This window comes from Petromyzon marinus, chromosome 1, assembly GCF_048934315.1.
Source record: "Petromyzon marinus isolate PM22_M1 ecotype Great Lakes invasive population chromosome 1, UKy_Petmar_22M1.pri1.0, whole genome shotgun sequence".
NCBI classification, from domain to species: Eukaryota; Metazoa; Chordata; class Hyperoartia; order Petromyzontiformes; family Petromyzontidae; genus Petromyzon; species Petromyzon marinus.
In genome coordinates, this window is record NC_133667.1 from 8,207,982 (window position 1) to 8,230,903 (window position 22,922).

The window sequence follows — 22,922 nt, forward strand, 5'->3', positions numbered from 1 at the left end:
TTCCCCCTCCACGTTTAGAATCGACATGGGTCTAGAGTATTTGACTGCAGTACAGTGATTTTTTCCACGTGATAAGCCACTTCGTTGAGCTATCATTTGTGGCGGCCAGGTTGGTTCTGAAAAAGAGCCACTTAGCTCAGTGGGCCTTAAGTGGTAAAATAAAAAATGAAATAGTTTAATCTTGATTTGAAGCTTTCGTGACTGCAGGAATCCATGCTCTTTGGTTCTGTTCGGTAAAGTGACGTAGGTAGAAATTAAAATAAAAAAAATATTTTATAAATAAAATTAAAAAAATATTTTATACCTACGTGACTTTACCGAAAGAACCAAAGAGTATAAAAATAGTTTTTTTAATATATATAATACGTGTCTGTGAAAATGTGCGCACCATGCACAGCTCCGTTAACATTTTCACGTTTTATGTTTGTGTCGGCAGCTATTGGGAGAATCACGATTCAAGACGGCGAATACGGTACCCGACCCCCCCACCCACCCTTCTCACTCCTCCTGGTGGCAGCACACACAGAGGCATCCTTATGGAGCCTCGGCACATTCATTCAGCTCCGCTGAGACTCCTGACACCAAATTGAAAAATATCTTCCCATCGTTGGCATCAAGGGAAGGGAACGGATTCCACTCACAAATATAATAAGTGCACAGTTTCATTTAAATGCTGTAATATGCAGATTTTGCAAGATGCACTTTTGCACCCTCGATAAAGTGTTTTTAAGAAAAAGTTGGGGGAGCGTCTTATAATCTGGCAGGCATGTATGAATGTGTGTGTGCGATCCGATTTGTCTAACTTTATTGACACCGGGGACACATTTGGGATGTGGCTTACTTTCCGGAGCATTGTATCATCTGAAGAATACGGAACCTACTTCCCCTATCATATCCGATTCAATTCACAGACCTTTCTATTTATCCGCACGTCAATTATTTCTATTTTGTGCACGTATGCATATTGAACTTCTTTTGCACCGTACGTAGCCAGCCGTGCCAATCGGAGGTGCGCGGGAAAGACAACAAACTAAACACACAAAGCAGTTCTAGAAATAAATTAGTCTCGATTTAAAAGTGCATAGCTCCATTGGCTTCCTAATATCGTGAAGAAGAGCGTTCCAGACGGCCGCGGAAGCGCATCTGAAAGCGCGCGATGCAGTGACCACCTTTAGTCCAATGGCCAGCCAAAATCCGCTGTGAGAATGAGCGGAGTTCACATGATGATTCATGCTCCTTGACAAAATCAGCAAGGTTATTGTGACGTAGGTGAAAATAAAAATACATTTTTTTATTCTTCTTATTCTTAATTCTTTTTTAAATCTTATTTTCTACCTACGTGACTTTACCGAAAGAACCAAAGAGTATGGATCCTTGCAGTCACGAAAACTTCAAATCTAGAATTAAGGTTATTGTGGTTCATTTATCGCAAGCACATTGTGCGTGACCAGTGCCATCTTATGATGTATTCGTCAGGTGCACGTTTTGCAGTTGCCCCATTCTTATAACACAAGGCTACCAGAAAGGCGTTTTATTTTTTCACAGACAGGTAAAAATCTGCCAATAGTTTGCGAAGTTGCTATCTGGTTTTTACATAATTGTGTTGCGATCGAAACGTCGAAAGTTGTTTTGCTCTTTTCTTTGAACCTATCGACGTGACTTTACCGAAAGACCCAAAGAATATGAATAACTGCAGTCACGAAAGCTTTCATTCAAGATTTAATTCAGTAATCTGCCGATAATTTTTCTAAAATCCGGCAAATTTGGTACCGTGATGCCGACACGTATAGCCTATGCTTTTTTTTCTCGTTAACGCCACAAGATCTTTAACGTGAACTGTGATCAGCTTGTATTTTATAGTTAAAACATCTGTAGTATATTAACCGGAGTTGGTACTGGGCTCGCACCATGAAACTCTGCAACCACCGTACTACAGCGAGACCATGCCAGCACTCTTTCCTCTCTCTCATGTTCTGACAGTACAAACTTAATGTTTTGCTACTCTAAATAGGCAAACATTTCGTCATATATTATAATTTACATAAAGTTTACGTAACTCTAAAAATATCGATTTTTTTTATACACGCGATTCGAAGCTTGTTTTTGTAATTGTAAGCATTTTGGTGGGCGAATCAATGAATCATTATGTGCTGACCGTTACTGCCTGTGTGTAATGTTATATAGTGTGCCGTGGTCCCCCAGCTTGGCCGCTTGCTCGGACATCATTCATCGTTATCATCTTGCATTGTGCGCGATTCACATATCGTTTCAAAGCGCATGTCAAAACACAGATCAAATACAGAAATGCGGTCAAAGTAAATGAATACGGTGCCGATCGTGTCGAGGAATGTTCATTTCATGGAACACAAACGGCATTTACTCAAACATTTCATTCATTGCCCCGCACAATGGACTCTTGATTAACTGCACTTCAGTAAACTGGCCGAGTGATCAACCTTTTTCTCGCACAGCTGAGTGTGATTATATATTTTTTTATTTAAAATGTTCTACATTTATCACAATTGTATTCCAATGGCACCATCATAGTCATGTCGTGAGATAAATACATTTCCATTTGTCGAAAGCGGTGTAACCCAACCCCATGATACAGAACAGCCTGTGGCACAGCTGAGTGTGATTATATATTTTTTTATTTAAAATGTTCTACATTTATCACAATTGTATTCCAATGGCACCATCATAGTCATGTCGTGAGATAAATACATTTCCATTTGTCGAAAGCGGTGTAACCCAACCCCATGATACAGAACAGCCTGTGGAAGTTGATATCACAGAATTACTTCTGTGAACCGTTCAATTGCCTCTTATCCACACTCGGCAGTGCGCCTTCTAACACGCCATGCTGCAGGGATGTTCACAAATAGCCGTTAAATTGAACGTGTAATTTTAGTCCTCAAAAGTTTGAATATTTAAATTAAAAATAGAATGGGTAAGAATGATGATGATGATGATTGAGACTAAGACTACCAACCACCTCTGGAAATCCGGTCCGAGAGCTGGACCATCGCACCCTCGGTCCAGATTAAATCTCAACTTCACTCAGCCGACAAATGGTTCCAGTTGGGGCTGAGTGTGTGGCAGAGTGGTGGTGTAGCGGTTTGCGCGCTGCACTACAAACCTCGGTTACCCGAGTTCGATTCCCACTCACGGCCAACAGCAGTGACAATTATTTTGAACCGGTCCTGTACCTCCCCTAGGTGGACTCGGCGTTAAATGAGTTCCGGGACCAGTGTGCAAACACCGGCACAAGGAAGGGAGACAAAGGCGGCCGGGAGTGGTGCTGGCCACCCACCCTCTCGTGTGCCCGTGCCGTCCTTCATAGGTGCTCCCTAACGGCACTTATTCCCACCGTTAAGGCTACACGGGGGATCTTTGTCTTTGTTCCTCGCAGCTCCTCGACTCACTCCCACTTGCCCTCCCACTTGCCCTTCCACCGTGCACCGCCTTCTTACAACTAGGGCACGGACGTGTGGCTCATCGTTTCCCCTCGGATGACTTTAGCACAGAGCAAGGCCGTAGCCATTGAGTCAACATTGGGTGGGGGTGGGGGGGACCAAATCTTCTGACACCTAACGTCCAGAAAAAAATTCTAAATTTGAAAACTCATTTCCTGCCTAAAAAAATTCACTAACACATAGGATGGATTTTTTTTTTTTACAATAATGTCTAATAGTGTATTGTATATATATTCTTGGTTCTTTGGGTAAAGTCACGTAGAAGGGAAACAATAAAATAATAAAAATATAAAACAATAAAATTCTCACGACGTTTCGACTGCAACACAAGCAATCATCATCAGGTGTGAAAACCCCAGCAAGAAAATTTGAAAAAAGTGGCGTTTTTTTACGTTAGCACCACGGAGAGCGATTTGACATAGGGTTGGGCGCAGTGACAGTCTGGATGGCGTCAGTCTCAAATTTCTCCATGAAAATGTTGGCTACAACCGGAGATAGGGGGGAGCCCATAGGGGTGCCCTCAGTTTGTTTGTAGAAAGTTCCATTCCAAGTGAAGTATGTATTGGTCAAGCAGTGTCTTACCAGGGGGGGGGGGGGGGGGGTACCTCAGTGTTTAGTCCTTGATGAACCAAGTCTTCAATGATTGCGATGGTGTCAGGTATAGGAACTTTGGTGAATAAGGAAACTACATCAAAACTGACAAGCAGGTACAACCATAACCACAATCATATAAACAAAAATCTATTTGAAAGCAATATATTGGGGGGGGGGGACATTTTGAGCATATTTGAATATTGGGGGGTAGTGTCCGCCCCCCCCTCCCCCCCAATATATATTATAATTACGGCCTTGGCACAGATAACCCGGGTGGTGGAGGAGAAGGTAGGCTGAGGGTTCGACCACAGGCATCATGGCTGCATCAGATCGACCGTTACTGTTGCGACTTTGGGGATAGGAAGAAGCTCGCTTAGGAACTTTCCCAGGAAGGACCCCTAGGAAGGGGGGTTGTTTGGGGGCTTTGCCGGGTGGGATCATAGGGGTTGACGCCAGAGGATGGATCCCGCTTTGCGTTGTCTCGGTAAATGCTTCCACATTTGATTTGACTTGATTGAGGATCTGATTAATTGTTCAAGCTTATTTAGACAGGCAGTGACTCGGGAAAAAACCGGTAGCACCAGGAGAAAAATCCACGCGACCACGGGGAGAACATGCAAACTACACGACCTCCTGTATACCAGGCGAGGTAGTTAACATCTCGCCACCGCGGCGCCAGAAAAGATTACGAAAATGTAGCCATTTGGGCCGGCGTTACGGTCCAAATAAAAAAAAAATTACCTTAGAAACTACTAATTTGGGACAATACAGAAATCATCTCCCCGCTCCCCACCCCACTGATTTATTACTGCAAGACCATTCCTGTGAAGCATTGCTCCTTCGTGATATATCCTTGCGCAATGTAAGCAAGGAGCGAATAGCAAATGTTCTCGTGATTTCAATAGATTCTGACACCTAACTATAGTGGGGCGCACTGTCAGGAGGGGGACATCGTTGATCGGAGGAAAAACTCAAGGTGGCATTCTGGATTGGAAGTTTGCGTGACTGCAACTGAAGCGATTGTTTCCTGCTGTGGTTGTCCCACCCGATGACGGACGCTTGTGTTGCGCCCGAAACGTCGGGATTAATTTTTTTATATATATATATACCTACGTGACTTTACCGAAAGAACCGAGGTGGCACACACGTTCGTTCATGAATGGGTTATGGCCTCTGAGTGGCTCAGAAATGACCGTCCCTGAACTATACGGGTCCTCTCGTATCCCCGGGAGACAACGAGCTCCGTGCTTTATCCCCTCACGCCTTTCAGGTTGCAGAGACGCTGACAGAAACGCTTTCAGGGCCGCTTACAGTGTGCACTGTTGGGCCGAAACAGATGGGCGTCTGTTGAGGTTTGGGTTTTTGTGTGTGTGTGTGTGTGGCACGACTGTACGTGCGGTCACGTTAGGGGAGCGGTGGTGCAGCGGTTTGCGCAGCCGCGCTACGAACCCGGCGTCCCGGGTTCGATCCCCGCCCACGGCCAACACCAACAGTGACGATTGTCCGAATCGGTTCTGGGACTCCCCTAGGTCGACTCAGACTCAAATAAGTACCCGGTGAGGTGTATCAACAACGCCACGAGGGAGACAAAGGCGGCCGGGCGTGGTGTTGCCCCCCCCCCCACCCCGCCGTTCCGGTCTTCATAGGTGCTCACTAACAGCACTTTGCTCCAACAGTCTGTGCAGGCTATACGGGAGATCTCTGTCTTTTTGGTTATGTGTGGAGGAGTGGTGGCACAGCAGTTAGCGCGCTGCGCGAACCCGTATTCAAATGCCGCCGCTCGCGACCAATAACTGTGGCGAATATTTGTTTGAACCGGTCCCGAGCCTCCCCTTGGTCGACTCAGCCTTAAACGTGTAACCAGAGTGGTGTGCGAACATCCGCATTGGGGGGGTGACAAAGGCGGTCGGGCACGTGCTGTACCGGCCTTTATAGGTGCTCGCTAACAGCACTTGTTCTCAACAGCCTGTTGAAGGCAATTTTTCGAGGAATCGTTGTATTTGTTGCCTATGTGCGGCGGAGTGGTTGTTGTGCCGCTTCCGTATGTAGATCATTGTTTTGGACCGTGGAGCACTCCGTAAGATCGCGAGTAGCAATTGCACAGGTATTTCAGGTCTCCCTGAGGCTTCCCTGAAGGTCCACTCATCGTAAAATGTTGAGCACCTGTTGTGGCGCGTTTACAGGGGGCATGTGACAATCACATCCCCAAGCGATTCCGTAAATTTGCCAACTTTAGGGGGGGGGGAAACCAAGAAGCAATACGAACAAGAGGTAAAAATCTCGATTTGAAGTTTTCGTGACTGCAGGGATCCATACTCTTTGGTTCTTTCGGTAAAGTCACGTGGTAGGTATAAAGTAACCTCTTACCACGACAACTCTCTCTCTCTCCTACTTCAGCAAAAAAAAAATGCCTTGATGTGGTTTTCCCACCTGATGATGATTGCTTGTGTTGCAATGGAAACGTCGTGGTTTAATTTATTTTATTTTATACCTAAGCGACTTTACCGAAAGAGCCAAAGAGTAAAGGCATGAAATATTTGACAAAAACAAATCAATTCTTAAATTGCATCGTGACCATGAATCATGAAAATGTATTGAATATCTTAGTGTTTGGATTGGGGAGTCGGGGGAGAAGGAGATGAATTGTTACAAGCCTGATTGAAATGATAAAAAAACAATGATCCCTCCTGGGGTAAATTAAACGAGTACCAATTATAACAAATCAAGGGCATTTAGATGCTATATATATCCATATTTTATTATGTTGCCGTACAGCAATGGTTAGCATACCGATGGACATGCCATCTCCACTATCAGTGTTTTGACTCACATCTTAAGACTTATTATTTCAACCTACGCTTTCTTAATTACGTGCGAAATGTGTTTTTGAATGCTGTAAACATCCGTGTATACGTTTAAAGACATATTTCCCTTTGTAATGTTAAAATATCCCTGCAGTGTTAACCTGATGATATTAACGGTCATCTTCATCTGCACAATATTCAACGTGAAAATGAACAAAAATTCAAACATTAACTGTTGAGACTTTACAATGTCACATGGCAAGGTCGTGTTAAAACAAACTCGCTAAAGTACGCATACGTATTTCCCCGTGTGTTTATACTAATGCTTTATGTTGTTGAAAGGCCCTTTTTTATATAAATTCCCATGCCTTGTCCCATTTTTAGGTGGCAGAACAAATGAAAAAATGTATGCAACGGCACGCAGTGAATATGAAGGTGAGCTGCCTATCGATGAGATAAACACGAACAACGGTATCGGCACAGCACTTTCTGATGCTGTCACACTTAAATGCCGTATACATCAGCATCCGGCCAGCGGGGAAGAGTAGGCCAAGTACCCTCTTAGAGGGGCTCTCCTGAGCATCCCCCTAATAGAAGACCTTCCGCCAGCAGTGGCGTGAGGACCTAGTTCACTAGAATTTGCTAGAACTGAAACCACTGGGTGATTTGTCCATGGACATATAAGTACAGGCGTTTTCGACTGCTGGATGAGGACCTCCCCACACGTTGTGGGTCTACGGGTGTTATTCTAACGGAGTCTATAATATGCTGGTCAGTTGCTGGTTGGGCGAAGGCAGAGAGCATAGACGTGGGAGCATAGTGCAGTACAACAACATACTTTTCTGCACTGCCTTCTATTGCTAGCAACGTTGCCCCATTGCAGTCTATAACAGCTGTTTTATGCGTGGTGGTCACGAGTAAATTAAGCTTTGCTTGTTTTTTTTGTTTGTTCGTTATCTGAAAACGAAATAAACATCAAACATCATGAATTTACTAACAAAAATTTTAACATTCGTGAAAAAAAATCTCAAAAAAAGTTCATCATATGCACCGGTCCATCTAAAGAAAGAAATGTCACCGCTCTGGTCGGTGCAGGATGGTGAAGGGGAAACATCCACGATCGGTTCAGGGCATCAATCACGACTGACGTTCACCATGGCCACGAATCGAACTCAGGACAGTCAGGTTTCATAGGGCAGTGCGCGAACCACTGTACCGTCACTTTCGATCACTGGTTCCGTGTGATTGAGATTTTCCTGGCCATGTAAAAGCAGCAGGGTAATGCGAATGGGTTCTGACGTCATTAATGTAATGTCCTGTGTTTATCATTACACAGTCGGCAGAATGAATGGGAAAATATATTCAACAACAAGAAGTGCTCACGAAGGTGAGTTGCTTTCACGTCATTCAAAGCAAGAGTGGGAAACATTTTCAAACAGTACATTCACATTAATTATTGTTGTTTCGCTGCCTTGCCCGAGCTTACATTTGATCTTTAAAAGTCTGCAATGTGTACGACCATGCTATAGTCTATATTTGCATTTACTTTCTTAAATGTTCTCTACCTTACTAACTGTATATTTTCGTGTAATTTTTGTTGTTGGCGTAACTTGCCGCCCCAGCCCTTCCGGACATCTGTGCAAAAAGAGCTTCAACGCCCATCGATATTCTTCCAGTAGCAAAACAAAGATTCTGATTCTTTTTGGCCATCCACACACGAGGACACACCTGAGGCGTTATTCAATAACAAAGCACGACAACATAATTCGGGTTCACCCTCGGCCGCATGCATGAATGAAATGCCCGGGCCCTGTATTTTTCTCATTAACGTGAGGGTCAAAGTTCTGCAGAAGACACACAGCGAAGATCCTTGCAGTGATGGATATAAATATCGCACACAGCATGAGGCTGTGTGCGATATTTCGTTTGAGTTGCACAGTTGCCGACCCAAAGGTCCAAAATGTCAAGCGACCAGCAATAAACGACACGATTAGCAAAGCTGTAGTCGATAAGAGATTACACGATTGCTGAATAAGGGCTTAGGAAAAGAGATGTTGGAAGGGAAGAAGCATAAAGAGACGTATTTAGATCTGGCCACACCTGAGTTCCATTCTCTGCCGTGGTAAGTAGCCTATAAACCGGTCTGGGCTCCGAGTTCACCAACTCAGACGGTCCAGTGTGGTGAAGTATCGTCAAACAACCTCATGACCAATGTGTGGGAAAGCCTTCATCTAGCAGTGGATTCATAAGTGGCATAAACTAAATCATTAATTAAAAATTTTCATCATATAATTGAAAGCGCAACAAAGGGATAATATCTGCCAGACATTGTGACGTCCAATGTGCTTTTGACTTTTTTGGTCATGGACACAATATATTCATGCAGATTTTTCAATTGAACAGGTGCAAGAACTCATGGAAAAATACATTCATCATCACGACGCCCTTATGAAGGTGGGTTGTGTTGAGATTGATGTGAATAGTAATAAAAACAATCCGTTATAACATCAACCAGCAACATTCCCTAGGCGATGCAGGTATCCATACACAATTCAAATATGCTGTACAATTGATAACTCTCAGTGGGTCAATATAATTGAATTATTTTAAATTTCACGTGTCAGATATGTCAACTGTGGTCGTGATATGAATGGATTGGCCCCCTTCCATAAGAAAGCAGAACTTAAACCCCTGGCTTAGATGAAATAACTAATTGAAGCGGGGCAACAGAGGAATGATTTATATACGAAGTATGTTATTGGTTCCTGGAAATCCTCACATCAAGGTTAATGAAATCCTGCGGCTGTTTTAATCACACCTCCGATTAGCACGGTTGGCTACGTACGGTGCGAAAGAAGTTCAACATAGTACATACATATTCTACTCTCAAAGCTACAATCCAAAATTGTCGACAATGCAATCGCTATGAGTGTACCAGATGTCAGTAGCTATGCATACCTGAGCCTGGCTAGTACTTGGATGGGAGTGTGTACGGGAAATACCAGGTTGTAGTCGATTTGAGCTGCAAGGTGAGAGCAACAGGTCCTGTTTTTTTCCCCTCTCGATTCATTAAAATCTGCTTGTAATTAACGAGTTGGATTCTGGCTACAGCTGCCTGACAATGTGTAAGGGAGTGCTATTTATTTTTAGCTGAATGCTAAAGGTTCTCTGCTGTTGGCTTTCACATGAGTAGGGAATTGTGTGGCACTTGTATCATCACTTGAATCTTAAAATGGCCCGTGTAAAGTAACGTAAAACAAAGCCAGATTTATCAAAATCTATCTTACTGAAGACAATACATTATCATGTAATTAATTGCACACGTACAGCTATATATATACATCATTAGACCTCATTTGCCAGTACCAAAATATAATAATAGAGTTTTCCCCCTTTTTTACGCCTTTTGGCATCATCTGGTCGAGCACCAATTGGGTCGAGGCTCAAAAGAAAGTCGTACCTTGGTGTGGACCAATCAGTTTCAAGGACAATGCATATATTATCATAGTATGTTTTTTGTTTGCATTTTGACTGCAGGTATTGTGGTTAATGCAGACATGAATCCTTGTAAAAAGGTTTCAATTTTGTTGCCAGAAAAAAGGGGAAAAACCTATTATTATATATACATGTTGAACTTCTTTCGCATCTGCAGTTTGGAGTCATGACTTTAATTGATAATAACATTTTATTTTTATTGTATTATGTGTCTGGTACGTTCCGTCTTGTTTCATTATCCTTGGGGTAGATTACCGTATCATAATCATCATCAGCAATGACGAATCCACTGCTGGATGAGGGCCTTGCCAAAGAAACGTCGCCATCACTCACGATCCTCTGACACAATAAACCACCTAGTGCTAAAATTCATCACTCCTCGTCATGGGAATTTTGTCTTAAATAATTGAATATTTGTATGTAAATTATATGATCATCTCAGAACTTTGAGAGCGAGAGTCAGCATATAATCATGGGTGATACATTCATCAGTCACTTGCAAATGTGCAGAAATGCACACATTTTTTGCAAAATTTCGACATTAATCTGGCCCAAAGATGTTCACATTTACTCAATAGTTGCTCAACATTAAGGTTGCCAGTGGCGCCGGGCCCACTAAACAAATAAGTCCATAATACAGGTATTAGTTTGGGTTAGATTGCGTAAACATATGAACGTGTCGTTAAACCCGCCACCACCCGGTAAAGGCAATTAGTAAGGTTTGTCACGAAACATAGAACATGCCAATTCGTTACACGTACAGCACACCGGTGTGTTGGAGAGCAAAGCCACAACATTTATAATCTGAGTACTACGTTTCGCTAGTAATTGCAACTAGCTTCATCAGGCGACAGCCACATTTGTGTTAAACAAAAAAATATGCAATTACTTGCTCCTTGTCCCCACTCCACCTCCATCCGCACCACCCTCTGCCCTTCCCTCACCCGCTTCGGAATTCCATTTACCAGCAACATATGCATCCACCGGCCGCCACTGCCTCTAACTCTCCCCCACCCTCTTTCCCAGCCACATTTGGGCCCAGGCTACGTCTCTCGGGGAGCCTGGGAGACTCATCTGTGTCGACCGAGTCAGACCGCTGCCGGGGCCGCGTGGAGGTGCTCTACGGCGGCACGTGGGGCACGGTGTGCGACGACGGCTGGGACCTGCTGGCGGCCGGCGTGGCGTGTGCGTGGCTCGGCTGCGGGGAGGCCCTGGCGGCGCCCGGGGCGGCCCACTTTGGCCGCGGCCGGGGCCCCGTGCACCTGGACAACGTGCGGTGCGAGGGGGACGAGAGCGCCCTCTGGGAGTGCGCGCACGCCGGCTGGGGAGACCACAACTGCGGGCACCACGAGGACGCCGGCATCGTCTGTCAGGGTGAGTGCTGCCGGGTAACGTTGTTGAGTGGCGCGCAGGTTGGCGCGACTGCACCGGGGGGGCCCTTGGGCTGGAGGGGTCCAGAAGCTGGGCTGTGAAGAGTGGGGACAGCCGACTCCGCTTGAATTTCTGCAGCGGGGTGCACTCTGGCGTCGTCTATCAGGGTGGTCACCAGTGGCATAGCTAACCGTGCTATAGCCCTTGGTGAAACTGGGCGTGGATGGGCAAGGGTGTGACGTGATTTGCTGGGAGATGATGCATTGTGGAGGTAGCATGACAGGCGCTTAGTGGTGGGTGGCAGCTCCCCTGTGACAATCATGTGTGTGTGTGTGTTGAAGTTGGTTTGCACCGTATGTAGCCAACCGTGCAAATCAGAGGTGCGATTAGCATCCCCCCACCTCTCTGAGGTAAATGCTGGTTGGCCAGAGCACAGCAATCTGGCACGTTAATGAGCACAGGTGATGCATTAGCCAATCCAATCACCCTAATCAGTTAACTTATAAGCCTCATCGCTGCCGAAAACATACGTAACATGATGTGTAAATAATGACCCATCTTCATAGAAGGGCCATTGCCTGAAACATCACCTATATCATATATATTTAGTCTTTTGAGGACAAGTGTTCGTAAACAAATGTGTTGAATTTTGATTTAAAGCTTTCATGACTGCAGGGATTCATATTCTTGGTTCTTTCGGTAAAGTCACGTAGAAGGGAAAAATTTTTTCAAATTTTCTTGCTGTGGTTTTCACACCTGATGATGATTGCTTGTGTTGCAGTCGAAACGTCGTGATAATTTTATTGTTTTATGTTTGTATTATTTTATTGTTTCCCTTCTACGTGACTTTACCGAAGGAACCAAGAATATAAATGTGTTGAACTTTAGTTTTCAGGACAGCCATCTTGGTTTCCAGTCTGGCTATTGGGCCCACTAAAAACTGATTGATGTAAATGCCACCCTGTCTGTGTTTAGGGGCCTTTCCAACCACGACGATGCGGCCGACTGTACAGCCGGTCTCCGAGTTCCCGAAAGGTAATTGCAAAAGTGAAACTGTACAGCTTTTCATGATAATCATTTTTCACCATATTTGTTTTTTACTTACCTAGGGAAAGCTTCGATGAGTTCTCAAGGCCACGTGGTAGTAGTTTTATACCGAAATTATTGTCATTAACCCTCCGCCACGAGACAAATTTGTTACGTTGACAAATGTATCATTTATATTTGGCCATCGATCGGATTTCTGACCAATAAAGATCACTGGTCGCTTAAAGATGTTTCAAGACTGAATTCAACATCATCATATGACAACCTTTCGCTCAAACTGCTTTGAGCTTCGTCTGGCAGTATACTCGGAAACCGAGTACACCTAGTACACTGCACAGGCTTTTACTTACAAGTGAGAAAGATGTATTTATTTTAAAGCACCACAGTGGAACGAATTCCCCTTGGAAGCAAGAAGAGTTGATTTATCTGATTCTCTCAAACAAAGCCACGTGTAGTGGTGCATCCCTCATGCAACACGGTTTGACGGATCACGAACATTTGTGAATTTCGATTTAAAGCTTTCGTGACTGCAAGGATTCATCTTCTTTGGTTCTTTCGGTAAAGTCACGTAGAATGAGAATAAAATAATAAATTGATAAAATTAAATAACACAATAAAATTCTCACGGCGTTTCGGCCACAACACAAGCGGCCTTCATCAGGTGAAGGGACGAGACTGTCTGGAGGACAGCGCTGGAGTGAAAAAGCCACGCTCAAATCGCGACCTTTAAGCTGTGTGAGAAGAAACAAAGCGCCTTGACAAAGGAATTAGCATAGAATTTAGAATTGAAATAGCTGAGTGATTAGCTTGTGACTGGTCACATAAATGGCTATGTTAAAGTTAAAGCATACACATCCACAGAGGCACCCCTTGACAAAGGAATTAGCATAGAATTTAGCATTGAAATAGCTGAGTGATTAGCTTGTAACTGGTCACAGAAATAGCTATGTTAAAGTCAGAGCATACACATTCACAGAGGCACCTAGTACTAGGCACCTAGTACTAGGAATTAGCATAGAATTTAGAATTGAAATAGCTGAGTGATTAGCTTGTGACTGGTCACAGAAATGGCTATGTTAAAGTTAAAGCATACACATCCACAGAGGCACCCCTTGACAAAGGAATTAGCATAGAATTTAGCATTGAAATAGCTGAGTGATTAGCTTGTAACTGGTCACAGAATGTGTATGCTCTGACTTTAACATAGCTATTTCTGTGACCAGTCACAAGCTAATCACTCAGCTATTTCAATTTGTGAATTTCCCACACCTTCTGGACTGTAACGTGGCCAGGAAATGCTTGTACAGCACGTGAGTTCGTGAACCCTACTGTGCAGGCATCTTGAGTGAGTTTTCTAGCGGTGCTCTGATTCCTTCCCGCGCAAAACAAAAGTTTCCTTAAAATCAAATTGGACAGACATTGCATTGCAGGATACCACTTAAAAGCACCATTGAGGCTCAGTCTGGCTTTCCTGGATGCACAGGGGGCCGTCCATAAATGACGTCACGCACCTAGGAGGGGGTTCAGACATTTGTGACGATGTGTGACGAGGGGGGGGGAGGGTTGAGAAATGTGACGTCACATCAAAATGCGCAACTTTAAATAAATATAGACAACACGTTCTACTTTATTAAATAGGCTTTTAAATAAATGTTTTCTCCTACAACATCAGAGTGAAGCGCCAGATTAAATACGCACAACAATGACAATAGTTTAAAGCGATCTGAAGCATGTTTTTTTTTGGGGGGGGGCAGAACTTGTGACGTCATATTTGAGGGGGGGGTCTGACTTTTTGTGACGCCGTGTGACGAAGGTGGGGGGGGGGGTCAAAAATCGTCCAAAATCGCGTGACGTCATTTATGGCCGGCCCCCAATGACAATCATAATCAGAGAAGCTGAACATATATTTGTCAACCTGCGTGGTCGACTTTTGGGGTTATGTGAAAAATAACATGCCCATGGCATTTGCTAGCCTCCAAATATGCTGAAATTGATACATTGCTCACGAATGACATATTTGGGAAAAGCCACATAAAGCAACATTGCCCCCTACTGGCATACGAATGCCGACTTGCACGCGAGTGTTGCATTCACCTTGTGCCACCACCACCACCACCAGGAGTCCCCTTTGGCTCGACCGCCACAGGGTGCCCCGAGATGTTGCTGCACGGGCGACGCGGTATACATAACAACTGAGGATAATGATACCAAATCATCTCGACGAGTGATCCCGAGCCCTCATCACCTTGAATTTTTCTCACTCCCTCTTGCCTTGTGAATCATCTCCTCCCCCCCCGCCTCCCGACCCCTCGGTGGGTGGCACACGCAATTAAGGGCTCAAGCTGCTGCGCTTGGCGTGGGGCTCGGAGCCTGGACTGCGCCCCCCGCCACGCTGCCAGGGCCGCGTGGAGGTGCTTTACGAGAGCGAGTGGGGCACGGTGTGCGACGACGAATGGGACATGCTGGAGGCCGGCGTGGCGTGTGTGTGGCTCGGCTGCGGGGAGGCCCTGGCGGCGCCCGGGGCGGCCCACTTTGGCCGCGGCCGGGGCCCCGTGCACCTGGACAACGTGCACTGCCGTGGGGACGAGAGCGCCCTCTGGGACTGCGAGCACGCCGGATGGGGAGACCACAACTGCGGGCACCACGAGGACGCCGGCATCGTCTGTCAGGGTGAGCTGTCCGGGGTGATGGATGGGCGTGTATCTGTGTTAGCGCCAGGTAAGTAGCGTGGTGGAGTTGGCATGGGCTCTGGTGCAAGGAATCCAATGGCACCCTTTAAAATATCCCCCAACGTTGTAGCCCCCTGTCTCGGCTCCGTCTGGCCCCGCGACCCCGGTGCAGTTCCGCTGGCTGCACTCTCGATAGCGATGCCACTGGGTTGAGGCTCATTGTATGATGTGTCAGGGTGAGGTTTGGGGTGAGGTGTATCGGGGGTGTGGTGTGTCAGAGTGAGAGTGTGAGTGAGGTGTGTCAGGGTGAGGCTTGGGGTGAGATGTACCAGGGTGTGGCTAAGGGGGTGTAACGTGTCAGGGAAAAGGAAGGGGCATTGGTAAGCATTAGGCAAATAGCGATGCATTGATATAATTGGATAAAACCGATTATTACACTCACAATACATCATAGTGACTGTTTAAGAGTCAATCACTATAATGATATGGAAATGCTGCAGTTAGGCTAATGCGGAAAAGGAAAAACAAGATACTTCATTGCAAACAAGATCGTAAAACATTTGTATAAAAAAAATAAATTATTGATCAAATAACCACCCAAAATTGTAACAATTAATCGAATCACTGGCAAGGGGTTGGGGGTGAATTCTAAGAGGCCAATAATAACCACCCGATGACCTCTGCTCTGTGCATTTGCAATGTTTAACTTAAACATATAAAGACGTTAATTCGACGTGAAACCTAACTTTGTGGCCATTCTTGGCATTGTGTGTGTCATTGTCTTTGTCTCTGTAGGGGCCTTCCTCACTACGCTGGCCCCGACTACCCCTACTCAACCTCCGACAATGAGTTCGTCCATCCATGACTCCTCCAATGTCACTTCCGGTGAGGCCTTGCAGTTCTATCGCATTCGGTTATTCAAAGGAATTAGTTTCACGATTGCTATTACAAACAGTGAAAGGGGTCAAAGTGTCTTCATTCATTCTGGATTTTCTAAAAGGCAGAAGTACGATTCTTTTTTAATGTAATACTCATTGACGATATTTGGATTCTCCTGCTTTTCATTGGCTTTAGCATCATATTCCACCGGAGGTGAATTACATGGTTCATTGATGATGTGGATGGTGTTGTTTTAGGCATTTAGCGTGATACTTAAAGTATGTTATAATTTCACGCTTCGCTTACCCTATAAGTAAAACCAATTAAACTCGGGGATGTAATTTTGGAGCTGAACTTCTAAAATTTGGGATTTTGGATTGTCTCAATTGTGTCCATGGAGTTAAAACATATGTGTGCTAAATATTGAGACATCCAGCCTTCCATAAACCATTATAATATATACCAGTAATAATTGCATACATGTTTTACAGTTCTTCAAATATGTTTCGGAATTTCACATACTACTTAATATTTGTCTTCATTTCTACGATTTTTTTGGTTATATCATCTCTTTCGTTGTTATGTTTGCACATTGGGATCTGTTACCCATCATACTGGACCCTATAGACCAGAGTTTCCTCTCTGGCTGCCTGCGAGCCCCATCCGGCCGGCACGAAGGCTTGTTGAGAGATGCGAATTGAGACATGCAGACGAGTGACATGAGAGATAAGAGGCAGAGATGAGAGAGCTGGAGACAACTGATACAGATTAGTGGTCAAGTGTACATATGTTATGACATCACGTGGCTCACCAGCACAAGGTAAATTTAATTGTATTACGTGGCCCTCCAGAAAATGGTGCTGAAGAACGTTGCCCTAGACCAGACATGGCCAAAGTACGGCCCGTTGGGCTTTTTAATCCGGCCCGCCGAACTTGTCCAAATATTATTAAATTAAATTTTACCTTTCTCCTGTAATGCCCCCCATTTCCCCCATTAGATGGCGCACTTTGACCGGGAGTTACGACATGCTTTTTGTATCGTTCACGTTCGTGCAATTTGTTAAATTGCCTTGCAAATAAACGCTTTGCTACCTGTTAAAGGCCAAATGCTTTCACGTAATGATTTTTAACACGCCATTTATATTTAGTTCACACAAACGCTCCATCCGTCTGTTCCTGGCCCGGCCCCTCTGTCAAATTTTAGAACCCATTGTGGCCCGCGAGTCCAAAAATTTGCCCACCCATGCCCTGGTCAGTGCTTATTAGCAAGCTAGCTATGCAGATGAGCAATTAGTTGTCTCTTGGCCTTGTTACAATATTGGTGAGAGGCTAGAGCCTCAGTGGTGGGCAACTTGCGGCCCATGGACTGCTATACTGTTTATTACGATATATCCCACTGCTCAATCAAGTCGCTTTATTAATATTCTTGGTTCTTTCGGTAAAGTCACGCAGAAGGGAAACAATAAAATAAAAAAAAACAAAAAAATTCTCACGACGTTTCGACTGCATAAGTGTAAATAATACCTATTGTGAATAAGTTTTTTGTACAATATTATATTTCTCGCCATTTTTTTTTAACACGTAGTGTTCTTTTTTTGTGCTTTTCTTACTTAGTTTGATTGACATAGTATTCTATTGTGCTCTTTTTCTGCCTACTTATTGCCTTTATTGAATATGTTTTTTGTTCATTTGCATTTTTTTAGCCAATGGAAGTGACGCCACTGCAGAGGTGACACCATCAACAAGCCTGCACAACCAAGGTGAGTGTCATGCATTTCAGGATAACGTTGATGTTCACTAAGGGTGGGTCAAATATTTGGCCATATGCTGTGTTTGTATCGTTTATTTATCTGTTGCGTTACTTATATTGTCCACAACGACACGCATGCTTATTTCGTGGGCTTTGGGGCAGTGTGGGGGGAGTACAGTGGTTAACGCATTGCACCATGAACCTTGCAACCCGAGTTCGATTCCTGACTATGTTTTACCTTTAGTGACTGAAAATTGAGGTGCATGGCCAGGCATTGAGGGTGGGCGATCAGGACGCAAAGCAAAACGAGGCGTCAAAAAAACATTAAAGAGTGAGGGATGTCGCACAGACAATTATTCTGGAAAGTACCATCTCCCGGACTGAGATAACTTAAAGAGTGTCTCTCAGTTATTCATCAGTAAATTACAAAGGAACAACTCTCCTCCCACCTCTAAAACTCCCTGGCGGCCCCCAGAGGATTATTTGATAAATTAATTATTCGACCAGGGTGCCAATTCTGTTACGGCGGCCACATCCCTTCTCACCCCCCCTCCCCTCTCCTCTTTGTGTAACATTCATAATCAGAATCTGTATTTAAGACTGCAGGAGGAATCCGATGAGCTATGAAGCTCTTTTTCACAGATGTCCAGTATGGGCGGGTCAGCGAGTTACAGCAGCAAACAATACAAAACAACATATGAGTGTAAAATAAGTGAAGAGGTAAGCAAGTCACTAAATATAAATAAAGTCATTATATAAGTCCGATTTATCATGCTTGGGTAAGGCAGCAAAAACAACAAAACATTCCCAGATCACACCAAGATAACGCCACAAAGCGGTAGTCCCTCAATAACATGGCATGTTAACATTGAACTATCGATACACAAGTAAGGATCAAAGTTACATACCACATTTGCGAATGTGCCTGTATCCAGCAGTGTTCTTCTGCCCCACGATATTTTTTTCTACGGAAGAGTTACGATAATAATAGGGTTTTTCCCCTTTCTTCTGGCAACAAAACTGAAACCTTCTTACAAGGATTCATGTCTGCATTAACCACAATACCTGCAGTCAAAATGCAAACAAAAAACATACTATTATAATATGATGTATTGTCCTTGAAACTGATTGGTCCACACCAAGGGACGGCTTTCTTTTGAGCCTCGACCCAATTGGTGCTCGACCAGATGACACCAAAGGCGCACCTTTTGTGTCATCTGGTCGGAGGTCTAATGAAAGAGTTACGATGTTTAGGGAGGAAACAGGGTTGTTGCCAAACCGTCGGTGCTGCAACGGCAAAGGCGCTATTACCTCTTCCAATTCATGTTCTGCGGATATTTAAACGGCAAATAGATGGAGGCCTTGGGTTTCTTATGGTTGACAATGGGGATCATGAATTAGCTCAGTATAGTGCAGATTTGCCAATAAGGATTTTATAGATGAACAGGGCCCAATGGAGGTCAAGTGGTGTTATGCTTTAGCAAGGCATGGTTTTTTATTATTATTATTATGGGATATGGCAACCACTATGGTAAAAGAGAGATAAGTGTGGGTATAAATAAAATGGTATTTGAGGCATGAGTGATATTGGTATTACAGTATGGATCAGAGAGTTGAACTCGATGCAGTCTGAAATTGTTGGCATTTGAGGACAAGTGTCTGTGACAGATGCTGATAATTTCATGGCAAGATATGATAAGCAATGCGGAAGTCCAGAAGAGAACGTGACAGGTAAGTGTTGTAGATATGATTAGGAAGAAACAATAGTGATGGGTGGGACATTTATGGAGGATGGGGGAAGGCCGGTTACCAATACAGGCATTGGGGTGGTCTCTAAAACTTTAATGACTAAGGGTAAAACCCAAACAACAGACAGTGGTATACTCTGAGGACAGATCTTGGAGTTGTTGCGTCTACTGTGCAACAATTATGGGATCTGAGGCTAGAAAGCATTGGTGAGGTGCGGCGGCATCAGCGGCTGTGGTGTTCGACGATACCATGACCCACTCTATCTTCATCCCCGTACGCCACCGCCAGACGTTCCCACGCGGCTCGTGGGCGGTGCAAGCCCGTGCGAGGGCCGCGTGGAGCTGTCCGTGGCCGAGGGGCAGTGGGCTACGGTGTGCGACGACGTGTGGGACCTGGCAGACGCAAGGGTCGCTTGCCGCTCAGTGGGCTGCGGCCCAGCGCTTGCCGCGCCGGGCTCGGCGGTCTTTGGCCGCGGTCGGGGGCCCATCGCTCTCGACAACGTGGAGTGCGTCGGCACGGAGGCGAACCTGGGCCACTGCGCGCATGCCGGCTGGGGCGTACACAACTGCGGGCATGGCGAGGACGCGGGCGCCGTGTGTGCAGGCACGTCTCCGACACGCAAGGATTTTTAATGAATAAAGATAAATTTGAATATTGTGTTGTGCCCTCCTATACTGGGTTTTTTTCTGGGTACTCTGGTTTTCTCTTGGATACCAAACACGCATTAACCCTTTTCCGTGGATGAGTTTTTCATCCGATACCATTACAATGACGTACATGTACATCATCAAAGCAAAACCAGAGGAAAAAAACTAAAAAAGTAACTTCATCAGTGGAAAATTTTGGCACCAGCTATCATAGAGCGCAGTCCTGTCGCTACATTGTTCTGCGGTGAGTGCAAATGTCTTTAAAAACAATTGTGCTATGCCTCTCTAAATAAAATTAACGATGAGCTGCTTGCACGTTCCAATATTCAGAGGTAAACGGGACCCACCCTGCAATTTCCAGACATCTCAGAATAGGAAAGGGTGAATGGGATTGATCAAGCATCTCAATGCAGATCCGTCCTTAAAAAGTCTGCAAACTCAATGAGACTTTCTTGGATAAAGCGAGTTATTAAAATGTAAATAAATTTGCTTGCTCGCAGCCAAAATATTAATTGTCTACTTTTTGTTGTTGTAATTGTCCCCCAGTTTTAGATTTTGCTATTGGTAGCGTGCAATTATGTGGAATATCTATTCAGATCTCTCACAGAGCTTTGCAAAGTTTTCGTGTAACAGAATGGCCCAAGGAAGTGGATATCACAGAGACACCTCTGAGCTCCCTTGAAGTGACCTCTGGGTCACATGATAGAGGACAGCACTTTCCATATGTCCTGTCAAAGAGAGTATTGTTCATAACGGGATTTTCTAAACCAATTTCTATTTCAAAACATTTAACTTAGCCGAACGAAGGACATCACCAAATTGAATGTGATGTTTTTTGCATTTATGACTGGGCTGAGACCATCACCTCCCCATATTAGAGAATTTGGTTGAATCACAAATAGCTTCCTGAATATGAACTCAGGATCTCAGCATTCTCAGCCCAGCTCTCAGATGTCTGAGTAGGCTGGGCACCTCTAGAGACTTAAAAATAATACAAAAAAACTAATACATCATTGTGAATTATCCAGACTTCAGAAAACCAACGGCAACAAAACTGTGAATAAAATTAAACATAATTTCACGTGCAGGCAAGATTATAAATAACTAAATAAAACAGTGGAATACTATGGTTATTGCAAAGCAATGTTAAGAAAACTGGTAGAAAATGTGAAGAAGTATTGTAATGAGAATATTGTTAGATTTAACTGTTGGGAAAGATATGTATGTTGAACTTCTTTTGCACCGTACGTAGCCAACCGTGCTAATTGGAGGTGCGGGGGAAGGACAACAAACTAAAAACAAAAATCTGTTCTAAAAATAGTTTTCCATTGAGATTTCAAAGCGCATAGCTCCAGTGGCTTAGTAATATCAGAAGGAAAAGCGTTCCAGACGGCCACAGACGCGCATCTGAAAGTGTGCGATGCAGTGACCGTCTTTGTTTGATGGTTAGCCAAAAGCCACTGTGAGGATGACTGGCGTTTGAGTGATGGTTTATGCTCCTTGAGATCAGCAAGGTATTGTGGTTAATATGTGGCAAGCACTTTGTGTGGAATGAGTGCGACCTTGTAATGTCTTGATGCAGCAACCGGAAGCCCATGCAGCTCAGCGAGCACCGGACAGACGTGGTCGGATCTTGCAAAATACAGACTCGATTGATATGTATGTAAATCCAGAGTCAGGAAATGCAGTGGGCAAAACAACGTCCAATTTTAGTGCACTAAAAAGCGGTTAAAATTGTACTGAATGTGTAGCAGAGTGCCAAATGAAAAAAAAAAACTGATACCACATTTATGACAAATAGTGTGAAGGACATTCCGGATTTGGATTGATGGAGCATCTAAATGTGACCGCATTGCAAGGTGATGTACAACTAGAATACTGATGTAAAAATCTGATCCGGAAAGCCCATATAGCCTGTTGGACTAATATGTACTCTTTGTGAAAGTGAGCAATCAGGCCCAGCACTTGAGTTGATTTTCAACAAATCTACCGTTGGAAATCCAGGCTGAGGACAAGTTACTTGTGAACAAGGGCTGGCACGCTTCCGAGAGTCCACGGAAACGTAGCAAAGATACAACACTGGACATCGTTGATGACTGGGATGGGCCGTGAGCCGAAATTGCAGTGAACCGTGCGATTTAGTTTTCGACCCGCAGGTGCCTTCGCAAGCAAGCGCCATCTTTTCCTTGCAAAACTGAAGCCATTGTTGTTCCTCCTTTGCAGGGCCGGGGAGCGACACGACTTACGCGAGCCCTCTGGAGTTGTCCAGCGCGGGGACGGCGCGTTTCTCCTGGGTGGACACCCCTCGTGAGTGGCCGCACGTCACATCTCTCAAATGTGATGTTAGGGTGGCGGCCGCCGGGTGGCTCGGACGTTAGGGGACTCCGGCTGGACACTGCTGGAGCGCCTGGATTTCGAATCCAGGCAAACCGCCTGCGATT

General features: G+C 44.6%; 1 protein-coding gene across 1 annotated transcript in view; it reads left to right on the forward strand.

The window, feature by feature from the left end:
- LOC116941491 (scavenger receptor cysteine-rich domain-containing group B protein-like) overlaps positions 1-22,922 on the forward strand; it is a 39,169-nt gene that overhangs the window by 11,153 nt on the left and 5,094 nt on the right. Inside the window, exons 3-13 of the mRNA XM_076068055.1 lie at positions 437-472; positions 7,259-7,309; positions 8,211-8,261; positions 9,278-9,328; positions 11,396-11,821; positions 12,716-12,775; positions 15,122-15,457; positions 16,252-16,341; positions 18,039-18,095; positions 20,123-20,437; positions 22,705-22,788. Of these exons, the coding sequence (XP_075924170.1) occupies positions 437-472; positions 7,259-7,309; positions 8,211-8,261; positions 9,278-9,328; positions 11,396-11,821; positions 12,716-12,775; positions 15,122-15,457; positions 16,252-16,341; positions 18,039-18,095; positions 20,123-20,437; positions 22,705-22,788 (1,557 nt within the window). The remainder of the gene's footprint in view (positions 1-436; positions 473-7,258; positions 7,310-8,210; positions 8,262-9,277; positions 9,329-11,395; positions 11,822-12,715; positions 12,776-15,121; positions 15,458-16,251; positions 16,342-18,038; positions 18,096-20,122; positions 20,438-22,704; positions 22,789-22,922) is intronic.